The 26,103-nt window shown below is 37.9% G+C and overlaps 1 protein-coding gene across 8 annotated transcripts in view; it reads right to left on the bottom strand.

The window, feature by feature from the left end:
- Nucleotides 1-3,138: 3,138 nt before the first annotated feature.
- LOC139135966 (delta-like protein C) overlaps nt 3,139-26,103 on the bottom strand; it is a 52,033-nt gene continuing 29,068 nt past the window's right edge. The window contains exons 1-8 of one of the 8 annotated variants that reach the window (XM_070703760.1): nt 23,940-24,166; nt 22,092-22,145; nt 21,446-21,560; nt 20,045-20,152; nt 11,005-11,100; nt 8,033-8,206; nt 6,168-6,410; nt 3,139-4,713 (exon numbers count right to left, since the gene is read on the bottom strand). In XM_070703760.1, coding sequence (XP_070559861.1) covers nt 4,361-4,713; nt 6,168-6,410; nt 8,033-8,206; nt 11,005-11,100; nt 20,045-20,152; nt 21,446-21,521 — 1,050 coding nt within the window. In that variant the 5' untranslated portion in view covers nt 21,522-21,560; nt 22,092-22,145; nt 23,940-24,166 and the 3' untranslated portion in view covers nt 3,139-4,360. Of the gene's footprint in view, nt 4,714-6,167; nt 6,411-8,032; nt 8,207-11,004; nt 11,101-20,044; nt 20,153-21,445; nt 21,561-22,091; nt 22,146-23,934; nt 24,277-26,103 lie in introns of those variants that run through there. The other 7 variants (XM_070703765.1, XM_070703761.1, XM_070703758.1 and 4 more) reach the window with 7 other exon arrangements.

The following is a 26,103-nucleotide window of genomic DNA, read 5'->3' as shown; positions in this document are numbered from 1 at the left end:
GTTGGAGTGTGTACTAATTTAGGTGTGTGTTTACACTTATTACTAACTATATACCCGCTGGGAATGCCCATGTGTGTTTGTGCCCACTCTTTAAACCGCAGCACCATGCGAAAAGCAAATAACCGTGGATACTGTGCATATCTGCACTGAAATCTTCACATAAACCTCACAGAGTAGTCCAATGTAATGCATAGGGGTGAACGTGTTCAACTGTCACATTGTATGTACTGTTTCCTTTGTAATATTACCAATTTTTAAAAAAGGCGATAACTCAAAATGAACGTTAAAGTTTGAAATTACTTGTCAAATGTTTCATAAAGGACATCATGAGGACATGAGGACATCACGTGCTAAATTTAAGTATGTTTTTAAGATCTGTAAAAATAGTGAGTCTCAAATGAGAGCTAACGCCTTAGCGGACAATCTCTGTAACAATAATAACAAGGAGTTTTGGAAGCGTGTTAATAGTAAAAAGAAGTCTCCTCTTTCATCAACCATTGATGGCTGTAATGGGCATCATGACATTGCTAATTTATGGCATGACCATTTTGCAAGTCTGCTTTCCTCTGTCACCAACAACGGTAATGAGTGTTTTGTGAAAGATTCTATTTCGAGTGTTTCATTCGATGAGAATATGATTGTCACTCCAACTGCCATGAGAAATTCCATTGCAAAATTGGCCAGTGGTAAATCTGCTGGTCCAGATGGCATTACAGCTGAACATTTAAAGTTTGCGCATGCACGCCTGCACGTTCTTCTCTCAGTGATGCTTACTGCAGCGCATATCCATGGTTACTTGCCATCTCGCATGATGGACACCACTTTGATTCCACTTGTAAAGAATAAAAATGGTGACGTTACTAATTCTGGGAATTATCGCCCTATTGCTATTGCCACTGCCATTTCTAAGATGTATGAATTATTCATTCTTGATAAGTGTGATAGTCTACTGTACACAAGTGATCATCAATTTGGTTTTAAAGAAAGTCACTCAACTGATTGATATGTGTGTATTTTTAGTAAAAGAAATAATTGATTTTTATAAGCGTCATAATACTCCTGTTTTCCTTTGTTTTATTGATGCGACAAAAGCTTTCGATAAAGTGAACCATTGGACATTATTTCGCAAATTGATTGATAGAGGTATTCCGAATTTTATAGTTCGTATGTTGGTTTATTGGTATAGGCATCAAGAATTTGCTGTAAGATGGGGTTCTGTGTTATCTAAACATTTTAAAACATGTAATGGTGTGAGACAAGGAGGCATACTTTCTCCACGTCTTTTTTTCAGTTTATGTTGATAAACTTAGTCATTTACTTGTTAAGAAAAATATCGGCTGCTTCCTCGGTGGAAAGTGCATGAATCACCTGTTATATGCTGATGATATAGTACTTATTTGTCCTAGTGTAAAGGGTATCAACAACCTCTTGAATATTTGTACTCAATATGCTAATGACCATGATATTGTCTTTAATGCTTTGAAATCTAAGTGTCTTGCCATTTTGCCTAAAATGCTAAATATTTGTAAGATTCCGCATGTGTACTTGTATGACAAAGAGCTTTCTTTTGTAGATAAGCATTCTTATCTTGGTGTCATTTTCAACAGCAATGGCGATGATAATGATGATATTAAGCGTCAAATGAGGTTGTTTTATGCCAGAGCTAACATGTTAATCCGTGAGTTTTGGAACTGTTCGTACTCTGTCAAAACGAGACTTTTTATAACATATTGTACTTCTATGTACTGCTCACATCTTTGGAGTAAGTTCACAAATCAGTGTATCAATAATGTACGCGTTGCTTTTAACAACGGTTTTAGAATCTTGTTTGGTATTGACAGAAGATTAAGTATCTCGAACACTTTTGTTCAGAGCAACATTTTGACTTTCGAAAGTAAACAGCGCACTTTACGCTAAATTTTATATGAGGCTGATGAATAGTGAAAATTCTCTTATTAGTGCTGCTATCAATACATATATTATGTGTGGTAGCCTGTTCTGGAAAAGACTGTTTTCCGACTGCTTTTAAAGTTTTCTCTGTCTGTCAGTTTTAATTTCCTTCATGATTTAGTGTTTTTATAGTTTTTTTAAAGTTTATCAGTCCCCCTTTTTTCTGTATCTTTTTTGGTGTATGAGCTGGTTCTCGAAATAAATAAATAAATAGAAATAGAAATAATAAAGAAATGGTTTCCTAATGCAGTAAAAGCCCATATCCCTTCAGAGAAAACCAAGAGAGACTAGGAAGATATTTTGAGGTGAACAAATTTCAAGAGTTACAGCTAGTGGGGCTTTAAAAGTATATGTTTTCAGAGAGCGCGATACAAACGTTTCACATTTTGTGTGGCTGGAATCTGTTTAAGGCCTTTGCACAAAAGCGCGGCTATTGAACTAGTCAGTTCCTTATTTCTTTGAAAAATGGCGGTCAATATTACTGCAGGTTGTTTGGATCGATAAAACACAGCTGATAAAACTCAATTACACAGAACTCACTCCGCAGATTCTATAAATTAGCCCGTGTAATCATCCTGCATGGAGTTGTTGTCATCAGAGGGATTGACGAACACTATGAAGGGGCTACGTTGAAGATATTTTGCTGGCTATAGATGAGATTATTTCTCTTCGGCTATTTCATATTGTATTTTCTTCTCACATTAATTGTAACTATAGAACTTGCCATCTAACTACGCTGTTTCTAATGTATGTCTACCTGTCTGTCTCTCATTCTCTCTCTCCTCTCCATTCTACCTGTCCGTCATTATATTGTTTGTCTCTATACAGATGTCTCATCCAGCACAATATTATAATCTTTCTACCTGGCAGTCTCTCTCTCTCTCTCTCTCTCTCTCTCTCTCTCTCTCTCTCTCTCTCTCTCTCTCTCTCTCTCTCCACACAAATATATATATATATATATATATATATATATATATATATATATATATATATATATATATATGTATGTATATATATATATCCTTGATAATAATAAATTTTAAAACCAAACATTGGTGTTTGTCTTGTTATTTTTTACGTCCATGGAAATAGGCATGATTCAAAAACATACATGGTTTCATGAAGTCTCCGTTCCTGCGGAATCCATTTGTGAGGGCGCTCAAATATAACGTACACGCTGCATCGCCCTTACACTTAAAAACACAATTTAATAATACTCCTGACATGATAATCGTGGACACTGCTAAGATACTGGAACTAAAATATAGAAAACTAGTGACAAAACATTTTCAGTGACTGTAACGTACTAGCATATGCTTGCCGTGAAAGGAAATTGGTACAAGAAATGGCATCTCAAAAATCGATTGTGTATGAAACATACATATATGTACATGAATTATGTATAAATACTAATATCACAGGACCTTGACCTTTTGACCTGAAGTTAACCCCTTAAATGCCTACAGCCTCTAACATAATAACACAATCTCATGACGAGTATTATATTATCCAACCTCATAGTGTGATCCCTGCGTATCACACATTTAGGCACAATTCAATTATCATATAAACCAATTTTGCCTCCTTTCATGGTATTTCGCAAGACCCTGGTTGTAAAATTTAGATCGTGTATAAAGACGGATAAAAGAAAGGTTTCGCAACAACTCTGGTTAGGTTAGGCCACATGCTTAGCGTGTTCTAATTTAGAACAATTCTCGTTTATGGCAAACATCGTGGCCAAAGCAAAATTGTATATTTTGCAATTTCCATCCATGAAAGACTTCAAAAACTCTCGTAAATGATACAGACATTTAATTTACAAAATAGAACGTCCGTCATCTTCGTGCCCGTTATAGGCAGATTTGCAAATATAATTGTTTCTCAAGATCTCATCAATAAATATAAGCCTCTTTTATCGTCCAAGGATAATTTTTTGGTGGATATATATCAAAACTCTGTCAAATGCAACAAAATGTGGAAAAAATCAGCCCTTTGAGGCTGGATATAATATTTTTAAAGTAACTTTGTCGTCAGATGAAAACGTACGATAAATGGTGTAAATGTACCGAGGTACCTCGTTGTTTGGTCTTACATTAAACATACATGTATGCAATATATATGCTATTTGATGAAGATCGGATGTCGATTCTTACATAATGCTTTTTGGTCAAGTCAGCGAAGGAACCAAATACAGAATGCTTTGGAATTTTTACTGAGAAGAGTGATATTTTGTGAATAAATGAACTGATTTGAAGATCGCTTGGATTAAGACTCCGCTGACAGTGGTGAACAGCGAGTACAAACTTCGTACATACATAGTTGCAAATCGCGTCACTTTGTAGCGAAGCAAACATGATAATCGCTAACAATGGTTTATATGGAATTTCCTCATTGGCGGTCCTGTCGTCAGCTATTGAGATGTCAACGGAGAATCTGACGTTTCCATGGTCACTAACTGAGTCGCTTCTTCGTACGACGGTGGGGGCGTCCTGCCGTTGCGTTCACTGTTGTGAATTGTTGCGCTCTCCAACATTGAGTCCGTGACCTCTAAGACACTGATGGCAGGTGTTGGCAGAACAAGCGATGAGGGCGCTCTGTCAAAGTCTGTAATTCTAGTTTGTTCTAGCCTGCTACTGGTTGTCGACAAGAAGGGTTCCCTTCTCGGTGACCTGTTGGCGTATGGTTTAGGGCGACCATTCTGATCGCGCCTCATACTTTCAAATCTGCTGTACCACTTGGGACGATATCCTTGATATTCTCTACCTATAATAGAAATAGATGTAAGCAGTATTACATTTTTAATATTTTGCAAGTACTCAAGAAAAAAGATTAGTAGGCACAAAATGGCTGGATTTTTTAAAACACTTCACCCTTCTTTCCTTGAGGTTTGTTTCAATGAGTCATTAAAATCACTGGTACACAATCTCTTTATCGTCAGTTTGCTTCGACCATCGATATCATAAATATGCAACTTTTTAAAGTCAGCGGCTAAGAGCACAAAACAAATGCCTCATGTAACTCAATGCAAATAAGGCAATTTCCGGAGCAAAATCCGTAGGCTGTTTTTGTCAAAAATGACATAGATGCAGGTTAATGACCCTTCTATTTTCTCCTGAACTTACTCCAATGATCAGATTAAAATGAGTATACGTTAGTTAACTTGTAACATGGCGAGAACCCCGGAGAAATTTCTCCCTGTTTCAACGCTTTTAATCATTCAAATAGTAAATCATAATATTCATCGATAAAATGAGTTTTCAATGTGAATTACTGGTTAAGTAGGGTCAGGGTATAATGTGATTTTTCGATTTAAGTCAATTGGCACTTAAACTTTAAAGTAGTGAGCATTTAACTACCATATGCCGTATAGATGTATCTTAACTTAATCCCTCGCCTTACATTTTTCATACCTTTTCTAACTTATTTGACGCACAATGTCAAGGTAAGCAAATGTTCATATCTAAACAGAACTGTTCTGATTATGACAGTAACGTCGTCATGTGCATTACGTTATCCGTCATTTTCACATTGCAGGGCCATTTACGATATCTATTCAATGCTGGATTTCGCCATACTCTACAAAGTTTGCAGACAAATCACGGCACAAATGCTTAATATGATGATCATAAACCTTTTGCTTCGCTGCAAACTGGCGCCAAACGGCGAGATTTCATGGTATGTACTAACACGTCCAAAATGCTTTGGTCGGTGATATTTCCAAAGGAAATGTTTAGCAGATTTTCCGGGAATTCAGTCTGCGATGCAGCTGATTGCGGTTAAACTTTATACCTGGAGGAACGAAACATGCCACTGAAATGGCATGGAATTTTAAATGTATCCCCGTTCATCAATAATTGAATCGAGTCTCAGAACAAACAGAAAATAAATATGCACTTTAAATATTGGATTTTTTCAAGACGATTGATTTTGTTTTACATTATTAAACGTTTGAATTTTGGCTTACTAATATATTGAATCTACTTCGATCGGCATAACGTTTCACACTAAGATGTATTAGGAATATAAATGAAGTCTTCAAACGACAGCGGTGGACCGTAATTGCAACTCATCAAACGTTCCCATCTAGTGACGACAGTGACGTCATACAAAGTATTACCAAACCTGCGTGTAAACGCTGAACAAAAAAGTGAGGGATGACAAATACGTTTGGAAACGCGCATTGTCACTTGCAATGGAGATTAACGAAGGCAGCTCACCGTCGGGAGTGCGCAGGGTGACAATGTTGGAATTTAAATTTGCATTGTTCCGTTGTCGATTATTTTTGGAATTCCTCATGGCCACACACATGCAGCACAAACACTGCGCAATCACCGCGATGACTATCCCTACAACAGCCATGATGATGGTGTTCCTTGACGTTTTTCCTCCTTGGCCGCCCACTCCCTCTGGGTCAGCCTCCTGCTCGTACCAATCTGATGTCGTTGAGAGAAGTTCAAAAACTGCATATGAGTATAAAATTACACAAACACATCAATATATTACAAAAATATCGAAAAACAAATATTCCGGCAGACCGTCATGTTTATGGGAGATTGCGAAAAACAATTTCGATGGCAAAGATTATTCCCCTTATCCCACCTTAAATTGACTTAAAATTTCAACTTTGTTTCAAAATCGGATATTGATATTCTTAAGATCATGATGTACATCATAAACTTTAAAGATTATAGTCTGATGTGTTCCTAACCAGAATTTATATCACTAAAATGGCATGGCATGAATTTGATTGAGTTGCTGTTACGTTTTGAAATTCAGAGTTCGACCAACGACCTATGGAATTCAAGAGCCCCTAAACCAGAAAACGATTAAAAGTTATCAGTCTCCTAGTTGATGTGTGGTCAGAAAACTCGAGACTGACAGCTCCTCGTACTGAGTTAATAAATCTAATTCACTGTATCCAGGACAATCCACCCGACCGCCGTCGGGATTGCTATCAACAGCAGCAAATACACAGTCGTACAATAACAGAAATGCCTAGGTTCTACTTTTGTTTGCCAAATAAATCAATTAATATGCAATACTGCAAGTGTTCCATTCTCAGGCGAAAACGGAATGCTCGTGATACAATGAGGCATGAGGGAATCTGTTGGCAATTTCGAGGCATATAGAATTATGGATAGTGTTTGCTAGCCCCAAACGTCGGCCAATCAGGTTGTGGAGATTTAGAAATTGCGATATACCTGGGGGAAAGCAGTCTGCAAGAAATATGCCGTGGTCAGTACACTCTATGACAATAAAGATAAATAAACCGCGTTGCCTTCCTTATACTTTATTGATCGTCGTCATTTTGGCCCCGAGCCTTTAAATCCTAGGTTGATAAATGAAAATATTGTACGGAAGTATTCTCATTCCAGAGCTGATATGTATAATATGATGCCGTTCATATATTTTGAAAGAATTGTTGACAGTTAAATCTATTTAGTCTCCGTAATCGGGCAATAGACAATCGTAACACGTTTCAAGGAATGCACTCAGTCTGTACTGTAATTTTTACCCAAACGATGAGATAGGATCATCCCATAAAAAAAATCAAGCGTTAAATTCTAGGTCGGAAAAGCGAAAAGATTCAACAGTGACTGTCTCGACTGTCAGGTGGAGTAGTGAGCAGCTAAGAATGAGAAGTCTCTGGATTATGGGATTATCACCGATATCCGATTTCAACAGCTTATCATAACCTTCTCGTTCGCAAAGCAACATATATTGTCACCAGGTAGATGTACTGACCTATGAACTCCCTAGCCGCACAGTACATCTTTTGCCAAGACTTCGAGTGGATGATTCATAAGTGCCAAGTATTATTGTGATTGTGTGCTTATCTTTTGTGGCCGTGTAAGAAAACAAAACAGCATGAAATCGTTTACTGATGCGGTTACAAGCCACGATAAATGATTTCATTGAAATTGACAATGATTGCGTTCACACTTGGTCGAGAATCCGGGTGCGAAGGCGCGTCTGACGGCGTCCAATGAACACCATCACACGACGAAAGCAAAGTAGGCATTTCCTAGCGTGAAATTCTTATCTCCTAAACCCGAGACGAAAGTTGTGAAACTTGACTCACCGTTTAATTCATCACATCTCTGCCCACTATATTGCTCTGGGCAGTAACAGCCCCCATCGGACAGGCACGTCCCCCCATTTTCGCAGCCGTCGTAGAGGCAGTTGAATTCTTCTTCGTCCACGTACAAATCGTCACCGATACCATATTTGGCATTCAGGTACTCCTCCGAATTATCTTCACATAAAAGACAACGGAATTGTTGTTAGTCAAGTTGAAACATCATTTAGATATCGTCCTGTTCGATGACTTATGTACCACACCGTGACTCAATTATTAATTTGCTTCGTCTGTCAAGCAACACTTAGTCTGAAGATAACGAAGTGGCTCATACGATGCATATTTTAAAGTTTAATGCGAAAGGCGTGCATTAAGGTAATACACATCTCAAATAGAAACTTAAAAAGTTTTATTCAGACTTTCCTTAATTAAAGAAACTTTAAGCTATACTGTCCTTAATAGTGAATAAAAACGAGGGGAGCTTTTGATTTATGGAAACTACTTAGCAAAATTTATATTAGCATACGTTATATTCAAAAAGGGCAGCTATGTACTTTGTTAACTCCACGGGGGAGAAATTACAGTTTCGATTTTCACAGAAGAACAAGACCGTGAAGAGTTTATTTACTTCACAGGTTTCAAACTAGCCCACAGGTTTCAAACTAGCCCACACAGGTTTCAAACTATCCCACACAGGTTTCAAACTAGCCCACACTAGCCCACACAGGTTTCAAACTAGCCAAAACTTGCGGCAGATTAGCGACGTAATGTGAAAATTTGACAGTCCGAATATCAGTCCGAGGCACATTCTACCTTGAGATTCTTTTTACGCAGGTCGATATGACAGTCGAACGCAAGAATTATCGATGTGATGAAGAGGTTGCCTTATAGTTGAGTTACTCTCCGTCATGACTTACAGTACAGTACTAGGCAAGTTAGTGAGATAAAGAAGCGGGTAAGGGAAATGAGAAATACTTTGTGCCGTGGTTTAGCAGAAAACGCATCAACAAAATTCAATTTCCGTCTGGTGTAAATCCGCAGGATAAGAGAGGACGAGTCTCTCTTTCATTCTGCAAATTAAACCACGTTTACTTTGAAAACTGCTGCGTCATAGCTGAAGGCCTGTTGACGGTTTTCCATGAATAGCCTACGCGTTTTCCAAAACCAGTCGGATGAACAGACTGAGACGGCCAGAAGTCAACACTCATCACTGTTTTTATTTCTCAGCTCGTTCATAGTATGTACAATTTCGATGTTCCATGATATTGTTTAATTGTTTAATAGGATAAACATATTAAGGAAGAACGCGCCTCGAACTTGAAAGAGGTAAAATTTTGCTCTCTCCTCAAGGAAACTTATATCAATCTATTTCGAAATCAAGAATAACAATCAGGGGTTAAGGAGCAAAATTTGGTACTAAAGAAACAAATACGCAATATTTACCGAAACTTGAAATTCAAAATAGCCGCAATTATTGTGTTAACTCTGTGAGAAAAAAAAATCAAATTTTCAATTTCACGAAAACAAGCAGATGACAACTTTACTTATTCGATGAGCTTCAAAATGAGCCTACACAAGTTGTAGAACAAAAAAGTGTCGTAAAAGTTTGAGTCCAAACATTTGGCCCCCGGGCGCATTTCCCTTTAAAGAGATAAAGACACATGGCAAGATGAATTTACCTCACAATATCTTCCCATTTAAAGTCAAGCTGTAACACACAAACATACCCTTAAATGTAACACACAAACACACTCGTAAATGTAGGTTTTCTACAAACCCTCTACAAACTTTAAGTCAATATTTAGGATCTACGCCACAGCAACCCCAGCGCATTTGTAGGTTTAAAATGATGTACTTGATTTCAAACGAAACGCAAGTTACTTCGTCTTAGGTTAAAATACTCATTTATCACAAATGTTGCGATTACTCAAAGGAGGTCTTCTTCAAGGTAAAGACACTTTGGTCAATCAAGGTGCACTCCCGGGTAGACAGGGGATATGAATTTACCATTCTTACACTACTTACTGTATCTCAAAGGTATGTATCAGTCAATTTGTTTTATTAACACTGTATTTGGACTGATTTAGTCAACGAACTCGTCTCACAGCTGTAAATATTCTGAGCTATCGTTGATAAATATTCGCATTGATACATCGAAAAACGATATTTCAAAGAGTATGATCTGTTTCTATCGTGCAAAATTGACACAAAACGTGTTGTTGTATTATCACATTAAGTTTGCCATCATGCTCTGATGGTTTGAGCTGCGGACAGGACACACCAAACAATCTGTCGGATTGCTCGTCTGGCTTGTTGAGAATGACACAATAGTGCTTTTGCATGGTATAACGGGATGGCGCATGCTCTGTTGAAATTTTTGCACTCAATATCTCGAATCAAATTCCAACAAACCAATAACCAAGGAAACTGATTTGGGCTTTTCTCAAATATACATGAAATCTTTCTTTGAGACAAGCTGAGTTTTCAAGAAAAATAAGTCAGCTCGTAATATCATATCCCGATACATGTGAAAATACCTTCCTCTTTAGGTCAGCAGGTTATGAGAATACTCGAAGGAAATGGTGTGCTCACACAAGTCATCACTCTTTATTCATATTCTCGTCTGTCTTTACTTTGCTCAATTTCCAGTCGAAGAAACTCAAAAGCGTAGATATGAATCCACCTGGATGTAACGTCACAAACAATTAGCATGAATCAATACAGATAGTCGTAGAGCGTGAAAGAACTCACCGAGGCTTTATATGAACCAAAGTTCTCAACGCTGATTGTCTTTACCTTCTTATGACGTCATACAAGGTCGTCAGTAACCTTTGTTTCCTGCAAAAAGCTGCTGATTTACGGAGGCCTGCCCATGTCGCATTTCTTCAAAGGAGATTATGCACGGAAGTCGTGTCTCGGAACACCGGGAAATGGCAATAAAACGGAGTTAAACAATTTCGAGCAAATAGACTTACCGTATTCACACTTGTCGCCATAGTAACCTGGTATACAAGCGCACATCTTGGATAGTGAAAGGCACGTCCCCTGATTCAAACAGCCGCAGTCGTAGACTAGGGTTCAAAAGAGATAGGAACAAAACATTCAGTTTCAATCAGGTACCGTGGTCATAATAACATAATTGCTTCACATCCCTTTTCCTCACATGATTATCAGACTAAGAACAATGCCAGTGGTTACACAGTTCCTTGGCCGATTTTCAGGCCATCCGCTGTCAACTTCTCTTTTCGTGCGATTTCACCACTTATTTATTTGGTATCCCAATACGGATAGTATTTTACCATATTTAGACATGTTTACAGCTGTTCTGATCATATATTGCTACTCTTCATCTTTAACTTTAAAGCTACAACTAATCATGTCTGAGTCTTGACAGTTTCCCCATTATTCGACAAAATTTCAATGTTTGGTCCTTTTAAGACATCCCAAGTCGGAATCTTATTTCCCCTCACTAAGAGGATTTTTTAAAGTCTCCTTCCATCAAATATTTACTGCTTTCTCAAAAGCGAGTAAAGGGCACAGGGGATACATTTGAAAGGCCGTATTACTTTTTCCAGATATGAAACGCAATATCTTCAAACAGAGGAAGTCTTTTGTGTAAAAATCCAAATGCCGTTCCATTCTGGCATGAAAAATTAAAAAAAAAATGTCAGGCTCGTTAAATAAAATGAAATAACTTGTTAAGGAGAGTATCCACCACAGCGTATTTTTGCGTGACGAGTTTATTTACACAGCCGTTAGAACTTGTATTCGAACTCTTGTTTCAATATCTAAAGACTCTCTAATCGGCAATCTGTGACGCTAATATGTCTAGTTGCAGGTTTCCGGTCGCCATAATATCAATTTTCTTTTCTGTTCATTGTTGCTGTTTATCGGTTACTCATTTTTCGCTTTCTTATCCACCCTGATACCTTCAGTCGTTATCTTTTCCCTCTATACTTTTGGTTGTGTACTATGCAATGTGTTAGCGCCATTACATTTGGCTCGCGCTCATGCAATAATCATCTTTCCTTGCTCTAAATTCTGCCTCAATTACCTGCCATTTCACTCTCTCTGTCCATTCGTCTACATAAGAGCTCGTATTTTACAATATATTGAAATACATCTCTTTACAAAGTGCCACTTCCCTCTTCCCTGGCAAAGCGAGGCACAATACTTAATAACAGGAAGTTGCACTTTTTCAGCATACACGTCATTACTCAGAGCACAACGGCACAATAACACTTACAGATAAAAACGTCGTTTCTTTTCTTCAAAATTTTACCCATTATAATAGAAAAAAAGGTTGAAAATGAATATGTTCTAGCTTCCAAAAAGATATGTATTCTTAATGAGTACATTTTTATAGTTGTTACTCTCAGGTGCGATTTGCAGTTAGACCGCTACTTATTTTATACGACACTTTTTGCAGACAAGGCGTCTCCTGTTTTCGGCAATGCACTTTACTATCCTTGACGCTAATGAAAAGAGGAATCACACTCGACTTTCAAATGAGATGATCAATATTTATTTTTCATGAAGGCATATCGCTTTCGCATAAGACATCAAAACAGAGAGAGGATTCGAATTTTTTACATCGAACGGACTCAATAATGATTAATGAATGCAGCGGCGTCGACTCTCTCACAATGGTATCCTGGGAGCCGATGACGTCACCTGATACTGGACACCGAGGAAGATTTTTTTGCAAATGAACTCTCATTGACACGTGCGGTTTGAAAGACTCTTCAAATTACTTCATACACAAACAATACAATGATAATAAATTTCATTTACGCTTTTAAGCCAAGTTAGCATGTAAAATGAAGGTCACAGTTGCCGTGTCTCTCAGTATAATGATATTCTGACGATTTTGATCCCGTGGCAAGAATTTTCTCAAGTTATTACACTTTCCATCTCCCAAGTAAATTCGCGTGTACAGTCAATTGCATAAGGTATAGAGTCTGACTAAACTACAATCACTGTTGATTTTGACATGAGTTGTGTCCACAAACTGACCACCTTTGTGCAATTCTTTCTAAGAAATCTTCTCCCGGAATGTTGAACACTCTAACATATTGTTGCAAACAAAGGTATGGAACTTTCGAAAATGGCCTTCAGGATTTGGCAAATAAACTTTGAAATCTGACGAGTGTTCGTCATGCGTTTTTGAGATCTGACGAGTGTTCGTCATGCATTTTAGAGGTATGACGTAGAAAAACTGGTTCTGCTTAAAATTACCCAAAACAGCACTCTAAAGCACAGATTTAGTGTAAAAATGGGGATGACCTTTAACAAATTAAAATACCCATATCCGATATCATAGCATCTCGGAATCATATTTCGGAAGTCAGATAACTTATTTACCATCGATGACAAATATAAACAGTTGTTCACTAAAACAATATTGAAAGATAAATAAAGTTTGTTACATTTACCAACTCTTCCCCCTCCCCAATACTTGAAAAAATTGTCGCGAATACTGAAATTTATTGAAGGAAATACATCGTTGCTCGTGAAGGTATAGTTCGCTTTTATCCATATGGAATTCTGTGCGAACCTACTTATGCCAATGAAAGTTTTATTTTATTTCACCGCTTTTTTTATGATATTACTAAATTACGCAAAGTACAATATTAACATTTGGTTTGTGTTAACAAATTTGTCGCCGACAGAAAGCAATTAAGGAAATCGACCATTTTGAAGTGCGTCGTCTGCAAGCGTATGCATAGCTTTACGCAGAATGATTTCAGCGCCTGGTCTCTTGTATCTGACTGTATATTAATTTCATGAAAGCCTAGGAGGTGATATTTCATACTCAGTTTACTGTTTTCACTTCGACGTTTCAACTTGTGACACAGATTCAGGAAAATCCCATTAAGCATAGCTAATCTCCCGAACATAAGCCGAATAATTCATGAAAGAGGTCTTACAAAGATTTTCTAGCATTGAAAAGATGACACCTATAGGGTAAACCTTGCCATCGAATTTAGTCAATAGTCGTCTTAACACAATTTCCGTAATGTGAATAACCCTATTGTGGTTTACTGATCATTACAGCCAGACTATGATTAGTTATATGTCCAAAAATGACGATTGTAGGCAGATATTACGTCTAGGGTGCAATATACTCGATTTTCAATCGATTAATACTATGCTACCCGTATTCAGCCGGCGAAATTACATGTCAATAAGAACTCAGTACCTGATAAAATCGACTTTGCTACCGGTCACATTTACAGTATCTAACCCGCGGCATTATTTATCAGTAACACGCCGGCATTGAAAAATGAAGTCGAGTTTCCTTAAGACTGTATTTTGTTCCGGTATTTGCCAGGCACATTTCCCAATTTGCTATGTACTGAGGAAGCTAGCCTCAATGAATGTTATAACCATATTCTTCATCTAGAAAATCCTTGTCAAGTCCGTGTTTCACACAATCCCATCTTGCCAACTGATCTATTTCATAAATACAGCTTGCCTGAGGTGTCGATCTTGTGACTATCGATGGTGATAATAATGACGATGATGACGAAGACGACAGCGATGAAGATTATTGTTATTACATGTAAGATGATGTTCTGTCCGTAAACTATAATGTTTCTTGTCCGTGTACGTATAATTATTCGTTTTGATTTAGATTCATCCGTACATTAGGCTTCGTATCTCAGATTTCATTATAAATAAACAGATGAATTATTATTATTATTATTATTATTATTATTATTATTATTATTATTATTACAAGTTTAGGGGCTATAAGTATTATATAGAAATCTAAAAACATTTCATTGAAGCTATGTGGGAATTCTGAAAAAGAGGTGTTGTTTATTTTAATTTTGTCAATAGGGGTGACTTCCAATTGTTGTATGTGCAGCGCAGAATTATGCATCATACTGTACGGAGAGAGGGAGGATATCATTAAGCCAAGGGGTAATTAAATGCATGTCGGAAAAGTGACACTAAGCAGTTTAAGCGATACCAGCAGGCCTAGACGTTTAACTTTTGTGCGAACTTTATGGATACACATTCAATCGGTTCAATGTAATTTTGTTTTTAGTTTTCTTCCACCAAACGTCACGACTATGAAAAAGATTTCCAATATATATTAACAATCTCTCTCTCTCTCTCTCTCTCTCTCTCTCTCTCTCTCTCTCTCTCTCTCTCTCTCTCTCTCTCTCTCTCTCTCTCTCTCTCTCTCTCTCTCTCTGTCTCTCTTTGGTATAATATTTCTGTTGATAACTGGATTTTTACACTCGATATTTGGTTTTTATTGTAACCCAAAATATCCCTTTGATATAACACATTCTGTTGATTACTGGATTTTTAGGTGGAATCTTTGAAAACTGGTAATTTTTACTCCTGAAATGGTTGCCATGGAAACATCTCACATTAAAAATGAGTGATTTCTTTTTGGTGTGCTAACCAGAAAAACCCTTATTATAAATTTTTACATCAATCAATAGTTCTTTAATAGGAATTAGGGAAAAAGTGACATTTTCAATCCCAAAATAGTTACCATGGCAACTTGAAACATTAAAATAAGTCTGGTTTTTGTGTTCTCTGACCCGAACTCCCCCACAAGATAATTTTTTATATCAATCAAAGTAACTTTTCATGGGATATTAGAAAAACTGAAATTTTCAACCCCTAAAATGGTTACCATGGAAACATGGGGCAGTGAAATCGATATCATATTTGGTCTTTTCGACCCAAAATACCCTACTTGTGAAATTTTCACGGGAATTGAACCTATTATTATTCGCGTTATTATTTCTATATAATACTTATATTAATTATTGTTGTTGTTGTTGTTGTTGTTGTTGTTCTCAGAGTTTAGATGGTGGTGGCTCCGGTTTACCCTGTGAGAGCTGACAGCAGCCAGCTATCAAAGGTCTCAAAGTATCTTTCTCTTAAGAACACAACAAGCTAGCATCTTCCTTATCGCCACCGCTGTTCACAACAAAGCTGTTTTCTTGACATGCTCGACTCTGATATCTATTCCAAGACTCTCAAATTCAGATGTTATTGCTCCCAACGCTACAATTATGACAGGAATAATATACACCTTTTTCATTCGCCACATTCTTGCCTCTTCATCTTTCAATTGCCTGTACTCATCAACCTTTTCCTGTTCTTATCGCACATCCTTGTATCTCCAGCTATTGCCACATCTATAAACTTAGTCTCTGTTTACTTTGTCGACCACAACGATATCTGCTTTACGAGCCTCTATCACTTGATCACTTTGCACAGTAAAATCATAGAGAAACATAAATAGAGTGGCAACGGGTATTGTTTAAGGCGTAAAGCGGTTACGTAACCCATCCATGTTCGCCTCGCCTCAGGTTGCTCTCGCCTCTCTTTTCCGAAGAGTGCCGACCATGAATCCTTCGGTAGTTTTCGGATTTTCGCCAATTCTTAAGCGAAAGTATGTTCGGCAAAGTTTGTGTTGTTGTTGTCGTGTGGTGCTGAGCAGAATTGACGTGCTGGCGAAAACGGGAGTGTTTTGAGCTTAAGGAAAATGAGTTTTACCGTTTTAAAAATTCCTCTCATATTTTTATGAATATATAATGAGTGTGTTTGAACCAAATTTGAAAGTCTTTATCGATACTGTCTGGTTTTACTCAATAGTTTACGGTCAGTCGTACCCTCTTTTACACGTGCGTCAAGGAAGGACTGTTTATGAAACTGCTGCCGTGTTATGTTTTGATTGGCGTGAAGCAGTGTTTCTGGCCTGAGAGCTCACAAAGTAACTATGGTTGCTACGCGACTGGCAGTACGATGCCATCTCGTCGTATTCTTCGCATAATCTCGTGTAATCATCAACCACAAACAAAGCCTCCAAAAAGTTTAACACCTTTGGAGCTCATTTTAATATGAAAAGCTAATAGTATACCGAGACGACCATGGAACAAAAGGCATGCAAGCGTTGCTACTCTGTCTGGTAAAATCCAACAAGATCTTCGTTTCGTTATCGCATTTACTGATTGATACTGATGAATTGATGATGATGATGATGATGATGATGATGATGATGATGATGATGGTGATGATGATGATGATGATGATGATGATGATTGTTGTTGTTGTTGTTGTTGGTTGTTGTTGTTGTTGTTTCTTGTTGTTGTTATGAGTTGTTGTCAGTTGTTATTGTCGCTTTCACTGCTGCTTCCAATGTTTGATTAAGGTTTTGTCAGTGATGTTGTTTTTCAAACTCTTGTTTTTGTTTCCAATCATGACCACTTGACGTCATCAATATCCAAAAGTCCCATTGGCGTAATAATTACATTTTCACTCTCTTCCGTGTTGTTCACACAAGCCTGTTTCAGTCAAAGTTCATTTTCACTCTCCCGCCTTCAATCACCTACTATCAGTAGCTCATAAAATCGTGGAAGGAAGTGTTTTAGTAGATTAAGCTTGCGATGATGATTCGTAACCGAGTGTGACATATGGGGGACGCTAGTTCAGCTAATCCTTGGACCAAATCGTCTCGCAAGTCAACACTTATTTCTTTGTGGTTTGACTTGAGCGAATGGAAACGCGAGTAGTTGTGAGGATTTCTGGATTTGGGTGAATCTGAAGTGTCGCCACTCTGTCCACGTGGAAAATGTGCAGTATCTCGTTACTCAGAAGCTAGCTAAAAGAACTCATCTAAATCTTGTTTGCAACATAACACATAAATAAAGTACACTTTGGCGTGACCGTACACTATTGATCTTGTTTTTGAGAGTAAATCAATGTATGTATGTATGTATGTATGTATGTATGTATGTATGTATGTATGTATGTATGTATGTATGTATGTATGTATGTATGTATGTATGTATGTATGTATGTATGTATGTATGTATGTATGTATGTATGTATCACATCGCACTCAATTTGCGCAAACAAAACTTTGGTATTTTTTACAAATTCCACCTGAATATTGTCGTAAATATTATTAATCGGATACAGTAGCAGGAAGGACACAATAATTCTGCTGACCTCAAAATATAACCTCTACATACGGTAGATATAAGAACACTTTCAACAGATATTTTGTGATATATTTTTCAGCGGAAATGACCGACGAAGAATGAGTTAAGTGTAGCCCGAAGCGTAATGCTCGGGTCACGGACTGGCTCTGAGAAACAGAACAATCACCGTGCTAGTGTGATGTGCTCCATGCCAGTTGATTGAAGCCACTCTGCCGTTGTAATTTTCTCTCATCACGCCACTTTAAGACCCGTCTTTTTCCATGATAGGTGTTACGTGATGCTTGCCACGGAAGAGTGACACTGTATTTTATTCTGTGTACGTCAATGCTCACTGAAATATCCGCATCAGTTCTCCGCTAAGGAACTTTCAAGCCATCGATACACCCTTTCCCGATCGATACATCTCGATAAATAGGAACTCGATACTCCCTGTCAGGCGTTCCTAAATACTTTCTGTTTCTCATCGATACGGCTTGCTCGACAGACAAACGCCTTTAAACGTCGTTCGCTATTTAATGATGTTCGAACCGAGAGGACATCTTGACCTCGTCATTTTATTTCAAGTGTTTTCAATGAATACCCAAGTTTTATAAGATCTATCTATTCATGTAAACAAAGTTGATTCCAAGAGTCATGTTAAATGATGATGTCAAGGCAGCATAAGTTCTTATAAATGAAGCTGAACCGTTTGGTAACATTCGATTCAAAAGTACACTGTAAATTTGGACGACATATCATGTATAGGTACGCACTGTATTGCTTGCATCGTAATTTGACGAGTGATCACCTCATGAGAAAATCAATTTAAAGTGATAATTCAACTTAAAAAAAAGACGATTACACATAAAAGTTATTTATTACTATATTTCCTGGAACACTAATTACGAAGAAACGAGCCTTGTCAGAATATTTGTCAACTTAACAGAATGAAATACATACAGAAATTGATTTCCATTATTGTACTGTTTAATCATATGTCGGCCATAGGTTTTTCTCTTTGAATTCACATCAGCTCTGAGACACAGTGTCACAAAGAGAATTTATTTCTTACTCCTTTGACACATCTCATCTCCACGAAGCAACAACTGTATCAATATAAGATCTTTCCGCTAGACGGCTAGTCCTTCAGTTTCTCCTCAAGACGATCATATTTTTCACTTCTTATTTTGTTCAGCTGAATCATCAAAACGCAAGGATCGAAGAGATTCAGGACACGCACCGTGTTTTTTGGATGTCCCCATATATGACCTCGCTGACATATGAGTGATTGTCGTCCCAGAAGTCAGAAAAAAGTGAATTTGTTTTCAATTTCCGTCAAATAAAGAGTTCATAAATAACAAAGACAAATATCGACGATGGCATTTCTGCAAAATATCTTATTTGCAGTAACGGAAAACTACTCTGCAACTATTCACTCAATTATGATGACACGCTAACATCTCACTCGCCTAAAACCCTTGATAGATTCTTCATACATAGCGTGGCATATCCGATGACTGACTGTATCAGTACTAACGGCGAAAGGATAGATTTGTACTTGTATTTCTCCAAAAGTGACGCTGAATTTGTTCAACGTTAACTGAAAGTTTCTTTATCAAAGACTGAATTACCATGTTACTTTACGAACATTAGTTTCAGAGAAGCAATCGACTTTACTAACTTCTGATAACTTTCAAACTCATTCTGTCTTTAAATTGTTAACAACTTCCACATTTCTATCATGTGGAGCGAAAATGTTCCATAGTCGATTACAAAAGCGGCATTGAATAGATTGTCACATAGCCTTGATTCATGACTTGAAATGGTGTTTTATTAATCGACATCATTTCAATATCATTGAAATTTCCTTCAGGTGAGATTTTCCGAGTGTCACAATGTTTGGATATACACCCTCGTTTTTCCTCTGTGATCAGACATAACGAGGTGTAATTTGCATAGAATTAATTTGAATGAAGTCAGCATGTTCAGTCTATTTTACATTTCATCAGTACTGATTATTTCCCCCTATAGGCATTCACCTGTGTATCCGACCTACCTATTAAGGTCTCACAGTGATGTCCCGTGTAATCCGCCGTACACGTGCAAGTTTGTAGGTACCACACACACGTGCCACCATTTTCACATACGCCACAATCATCTTGACCTGTGAATATGACGTAATATTTCAATGAATAGTGACGTAGTTCCATTAAAATATCGTGTTTTGTGGATGAATTTCTAAGGGTATTTTCCTGCCAAGGTTTCCACGCCCAATTGTTGTTGTGAACAACGGCACGAATAAATATGATCTATCGGGTGTTTTGAAATTCTGTGTCAAGAGTTCTTAATGTAGTTCTGTTTGAGTTTTAAAATATTTGTGTGTATTTCTCTTTTAACACATCATTCTATAGTCCGGTTACCTTGACAACAGCAGGAAGGGAACGCTTGCGCAAGTTTAAGCATTAACCCTTATTTGTGACCCCATTTATGCTAAATCTGATACGGAATGCAGAGGACGAACTTATTATTAAACACCTACAGGTCCTAAGAGACACAGTTGTCCGTCAAAGTTGATAATGAAACGAGTCAGCAATATCGAGATAGCGTCAACGCGAGTCTTGTGAAGGCCGCAGCAATATATATGCAAAACACAACGATGTTTTGTTATTTTATGAGCAAAGTGACCCCGACTATTCTTTTTTACAGAAAGCTTGTAAGAGGTTATGAAATAAGCTGGGAAAACATCACACTCAGTGTAGGAAAACAATTCTTCAATCATTCTGCATTAAGGTGTCATGAGAAATAACAGCGCATCCTGCTGCGCATGTGCGTAAATTGCCGTCCCCGTGCCGGGAATTAATGGAAGTCCTTCCGTTCTTTCGTCAATGTGAAATTGTTGGGTGTTCGTCACAAATCGATCTAAAACAGAAAATAACTCTGGCGCTGAGACAAAACTCACAAATCATGAATGAATGTAAGTATAGTTGAAAATCTTGGGCCTATTCAAGGTAATTTAAGACGGCATGCACCGCAGCACATCCATTTTTCAGCCCTAAGCAACGTCTAGCTTTTTACTGCCATTTGATGATCGTATTAAAAAACAGCGGCGAATCATATATCACGGCTATAAGTTTATAGGGTCATGGTGGAAAAAAGAGTCGAATTTGTTTGTTTGTCATTTCTTTCTACAGGTGTTACTCTGAAGTTTAAAGAGTGACGTACATGCCGATCAGCAGGAGGAGTAAGAAAGAATGACGATTTCATCATGTTGAACTTTGGCGGCAGCTACCAAGGCCATTAAACGAGATGATGAATAGTAGCCATCACGAGCTCATCAACCAAAGCACTCTTTCGCAATGACCCAAAACCTTTAGCCTTTGTTTTGAAAATCCAACTAACGATAAAAAAAGGCCGGAAGGGACTACTCTTTAAATTAATTTCTGAATACCGTACTTACCAAATGAAGTCACAACCAATATGGCGAAAAAGAGCAATGAGTGTAAGCTTAAGTTCAGAGTTGTAGTTGTTGCCATTTGAATTCCACTCGGCCTTGAAGAAAGATTACTGACTATCTGTAATACCGAACGAAGAGACCAAAATGAAACGTTCTCTCCCTGAACATATGTTTACCCGGTCAATTTCTTAGGTCATCAGTGATAAAATCCAATACATGGCTCTGAACTAAATATCTGTCGTGGGTGGGGGAGTCCCTCAATACGTTAAAACTTTCACCCAGTCAACTTTTGCGAAACTAGACGAGATTTTAAGAGCCCGGTACGCGTTGATTTGTCATTAGCAATCCCCCGTTGCTAATTCTGACGTGCATATCCTCTGCCACAGTGTGTGTTTTGCACGATATTAATTGTAGTCCCATCACGTTCAAGACTTCACCCCAAGATTGTTTTATGCATAATGGACGGAAACTACACGTCTCGCAAAGGAATAAATCAGCATACGTCTTGTAGGTAGTACTTGTTGTTCTCCCATTTGACCAATAAAAGGCAAGGGGAAAAACACCGGGTTGTATAACAATAGCCTCGCTTGCAGTTGTATCAATTTGAAGTTTGCTGACTGGCACGCGCCATATAGTAATCCTGGCTTACCGCATTCTTGTGTTTCCGTAGTTTTAACGCATGAGGACAAAGTTGAAAGCAAATCTGGTTTGACAAAAAAAGAGAAATATTTTCAATCAGGTTTTTCTGGCCATTTTCGTTTATCCCCACGGGAACTCTTATATGTTATTATCCCATTTTAAAATCCTTCTCGTTAAAACAGACTTAGTCAAGGTAAATCTAACCATTATTCGTCCTCTAGCAGTCGCTATGGCAACTCATATGTACCACCTATAGCGCGTATAGATGCTAAACGAGCTTCTAAATCAATCTGCCGCCAATTTTACGAAACTTTGGCACTTTTGGTTAAACCATTTAACAAATATCTGCACATTTGAGTTCTCATAAAACAAAGACATGGCAAAAACCCGCCACCGTCTGTGTTCTTTCAGTTCCTTGCCTTAAACATCACAAAATAGAGAAAGTAAGCTGCTGTTCTCGCATGCGTTTTCATCGAATTACGATCTCTAACGGCGGCAATACGCTCAAATCATACCGTGCAAAAACCTGTTATCGTGGCCGTACCGATACTAAAAGGCGTGATATTTAACGACCGCTGGTATCTTGCTGAACAGGAGAGGGCGTCAGCGCAGGTAAACTTTCAGACATTGTTATTGTGTACGTTCGTTTACCAACAAAACAAGCAATACATGTTCAAACGTTGCATTGGATATTTTCTTTGAACACACAATGCCTAAGACTTCCCGCTAACTTAAGATTTATGTTGCCATGGCAAACTGGATCAAGCAGATTTCTGTGTAATGCGCTCTTCCCCTTCGAATTCTGATCAAAGACGAAATCCATCGGCCACGTCGGCTACACAAGAGCTTTCATTTTAATACTATGACAGGCCGAGCAGAGTTGACTTATGGATACATTGATCCATGTTGCCTTACGTTCAGGGAACACGTCTTGCAAGACTAATGATTCGATCAGTATCATTGGCAAAAGATGTGTGATATTTGCAGTGTATATATTTGATTGTTTGGTTATTGACTTTAATAACCAATGACATCCACATTGCTATTATACGGGATCTCAAATCCTCGTTTTGGGTTCGAAGTTATTCCATCTGAATATCACTTCTGCATCATATCGACTGACGGCGAGACCTTTTGTACGCCGTGTGTGTTAAATCACACATTTCTGACTCCAATGGATCGACATCTCGTCAGAGAACGACTGCAAGCCGCGGATTAAAAATAATATTTGCGCGTCCACTTTCCGAGTAAACATTAATTTTTGCTCGATAAATCAGGAGATCTCTTCTTACAGTGAATTAAAATTGGTTTATTTAAGGAAATTAACTGAACGCCACGATTTTGATCCCATTTGACTGTATAAAGAGTAAACATTTCGAGACGGCAGAAAATCCGACAACGTTCCCCATACTAGACGAGGCTCGGGTAATTGCCGTCTGTTCTATGACTGAAATTGATGATCCGCTGAATTCAAAAAGATCATTTGATGCTGTCAATTTACACTTCATTGAAACCGCTGTGTAAACGTCACTGAAATGGGCATTCGAGTTGAACACGGTAGAGAAATCGGAGAGACAGACGAAACATACTGACTTGTTAAACGCTGTTAGGCCTTCACTCCCAAAGCCAACTGAAAGCAGACATTTCGCAAGTATGCGATCATAAGCAAAATACCCACCGCCAGGTGCTCACCGTGCTTCCCTCTAAAAATGAACGGAATTTCTCTGAAAACGATCTCTCAAATTGTCATAAAGGGCCTATTAAAAGTTTATCCTGATTACCATCGAGGGAGATGAAAAAACGATGGACAAAATTGACGTATTTGACACCTATACGAGATAGTAACGGCGTACTTTACCCGCAAACTGTTGTCATTGACGGTCAATGATTGTCGTTGAATAGCTCTGCCGCGAGATTCTCTTCACTTCGTACCTTTCCCGGCCGCAGTACAAACACTCACTGTGGATGCAGTTGCCGCCTGTCTCGCTAGATCCCACGGTTCATAGTCAGGTTTGACGAGATTAGGATCACACTGATTCGCCGTGTGAAGAACACCCTGCGTATGCGTCCTGACTTCTTTATGTTCGACGCCTTGGATGCTAAAATGAGTAGGTCATGCATACTCTGCGATATGTGCGGATGTTGACGAGGCTGAACTTTTACCTCTTAACCATCGACTATATAAGTGGCAATTCATCGCTGAGAGCAATATGCTGACACTTGTCCCATCTTAGAAATTATATATGCAATTCATATAACAACTTCTTTGCTGACGAATAAAATCAGCAGATGCAGCCATTTACGTGAATTAGCGTAGGTTGCCCCTTTTTAAAAGAAACTTGGCATTTTGGGTTTTCAATGTCGATAAATTCCGCATCTAATGTAGAGGAAGTGCCAATTAACATTTCCGCATAGCATCTAATACCTTTTGCCATACAAACAAAATCGCTCTCTGCAATAAAGGCTAGCAAGTCTTTACATCGTCGAATTCGATATCAAGTGATTCAGTGAACATGAAAGACAGCCTTGTAGATGATATTTGTCAACCGCCGAAATTCCGACTATACCCATAGTTGGAGACAGAGTTGGAAATGGTAATACTATTATTGTACAAACATTGCGCAAAATGTAAAACACTTTAAACATCTTTGTTTGCCGTCCTTGGATTTTTGAAAAGCCTAATAGCCAGCCAGGGAAAACACAAACACAAACAAAAGCACAAGTGTATTAACATTAGCTCAATTTTTGTTTGGTTTCTTTTGGAAAAATAATACTTGTATAGTGTTAACATTGTGTTTGTTTTCTTTATTTTCTCTGACATTGTAACATCGCCTTCTTCTTAGTTACAGAGACAGTAACCATATATATATATAGATATATATATATATATATATATATATATATATATATATATATATATATATATATATATATATATATTATATATGATCAAGTTATATAGAGAACTTTTGATCATATTTTTATGATATTAATATAGAACTTTTGATCATATTTTTATGATATTAACAAACTCATGTTCGCCTTCTATTTCATGAAGTTTGTTGTATATTGAGATATAGAATTTTAACCCATGCATCGTGTGCAATGTGCAACATTATTATCAACAAAATGACTGAATTCAATAGGCTGGACTACAATTCCAACGTCAACAATGATAGTTGACTGTTCACATACACACACGCTCGGAGTGTATTGAACGTTGGGCATTGAACGCCAAGCATTGCGACATGACTGTGGGAGTAGAACAAGAAAGCGTAATTTACACTCAGAGCCAAACTACGCTTGAGAGATCTAAAACAAAATAAAGGGAACAGAGAGGAAGTTTGAACTTACAAAATTCTTGTAAGATTCTTTGAAACAATCAATGGCACAAACGTCATGGCATTGAAAATTGCAATACGAGCAAAATACAGAACAGGAAACTCGAAGTAATTTATTTCTGCACACATGATTGAATAAGTTGATGAAAAACGCAGGGTACAATTTACTCGTCTTACGCTCGCATGTGTGCACGCTGGTATTATTTCGCCAAACGCCTGGAACTCAATACCTAGATGCTGTGTGGCAGTTTTGACATGCAAGCAAAGGTCACGTGACGTCGACTGTGAAACAGGCCAATTCAATCATTAACGATGTCTTGTGCGTAATGGGGCACATGTCGCGTTCTGTTTGGTGTAATGACTTACCATTTGATATCGAGTAGTTCTAGGCGGCGTTTTTTTCATTCGGTAGAGATCGCGAGGTGAAATTTTCTCATAAAGTGAATGCGCTAGCGAGCTTATGGCATTAAATGTAGAGGAGGGGCAGAGCGAGGGAAAGAGGGATAGGTAAAGAGGCTGGAAGAGAAGGAAAATGTCAACAATTGGCAGAGTGGGCAGAATGAGGGGCAGCGAAAAAATAATCTGTTTGGTCAGACTGGATGACCAATTCATTTCATTTGGTTTAATGGTTATAGAGTAAGAGCCCTTCTTGTTGATTAATAATCACAGAATATCGACTGA

This window comes from Ptychodera flava, chromosome 6 (assembly GCF_041260155.1).
Source record: "Ptychodera flava strain L36383 chromosome 6, AS_Pfla_20210202, whole genome shotgun sequence".
In the NCBI taxonomy this organism is placed as follows: domain Eukaryota; kingdom Metazoa; phylum Hemichordata; class Enteropneusta; family Ptychoderidae; genus Ptychodera; species Ptychodera flava.
This window is presented reverse-complemented; position numbering and strand designations above follow the sequence as displayed.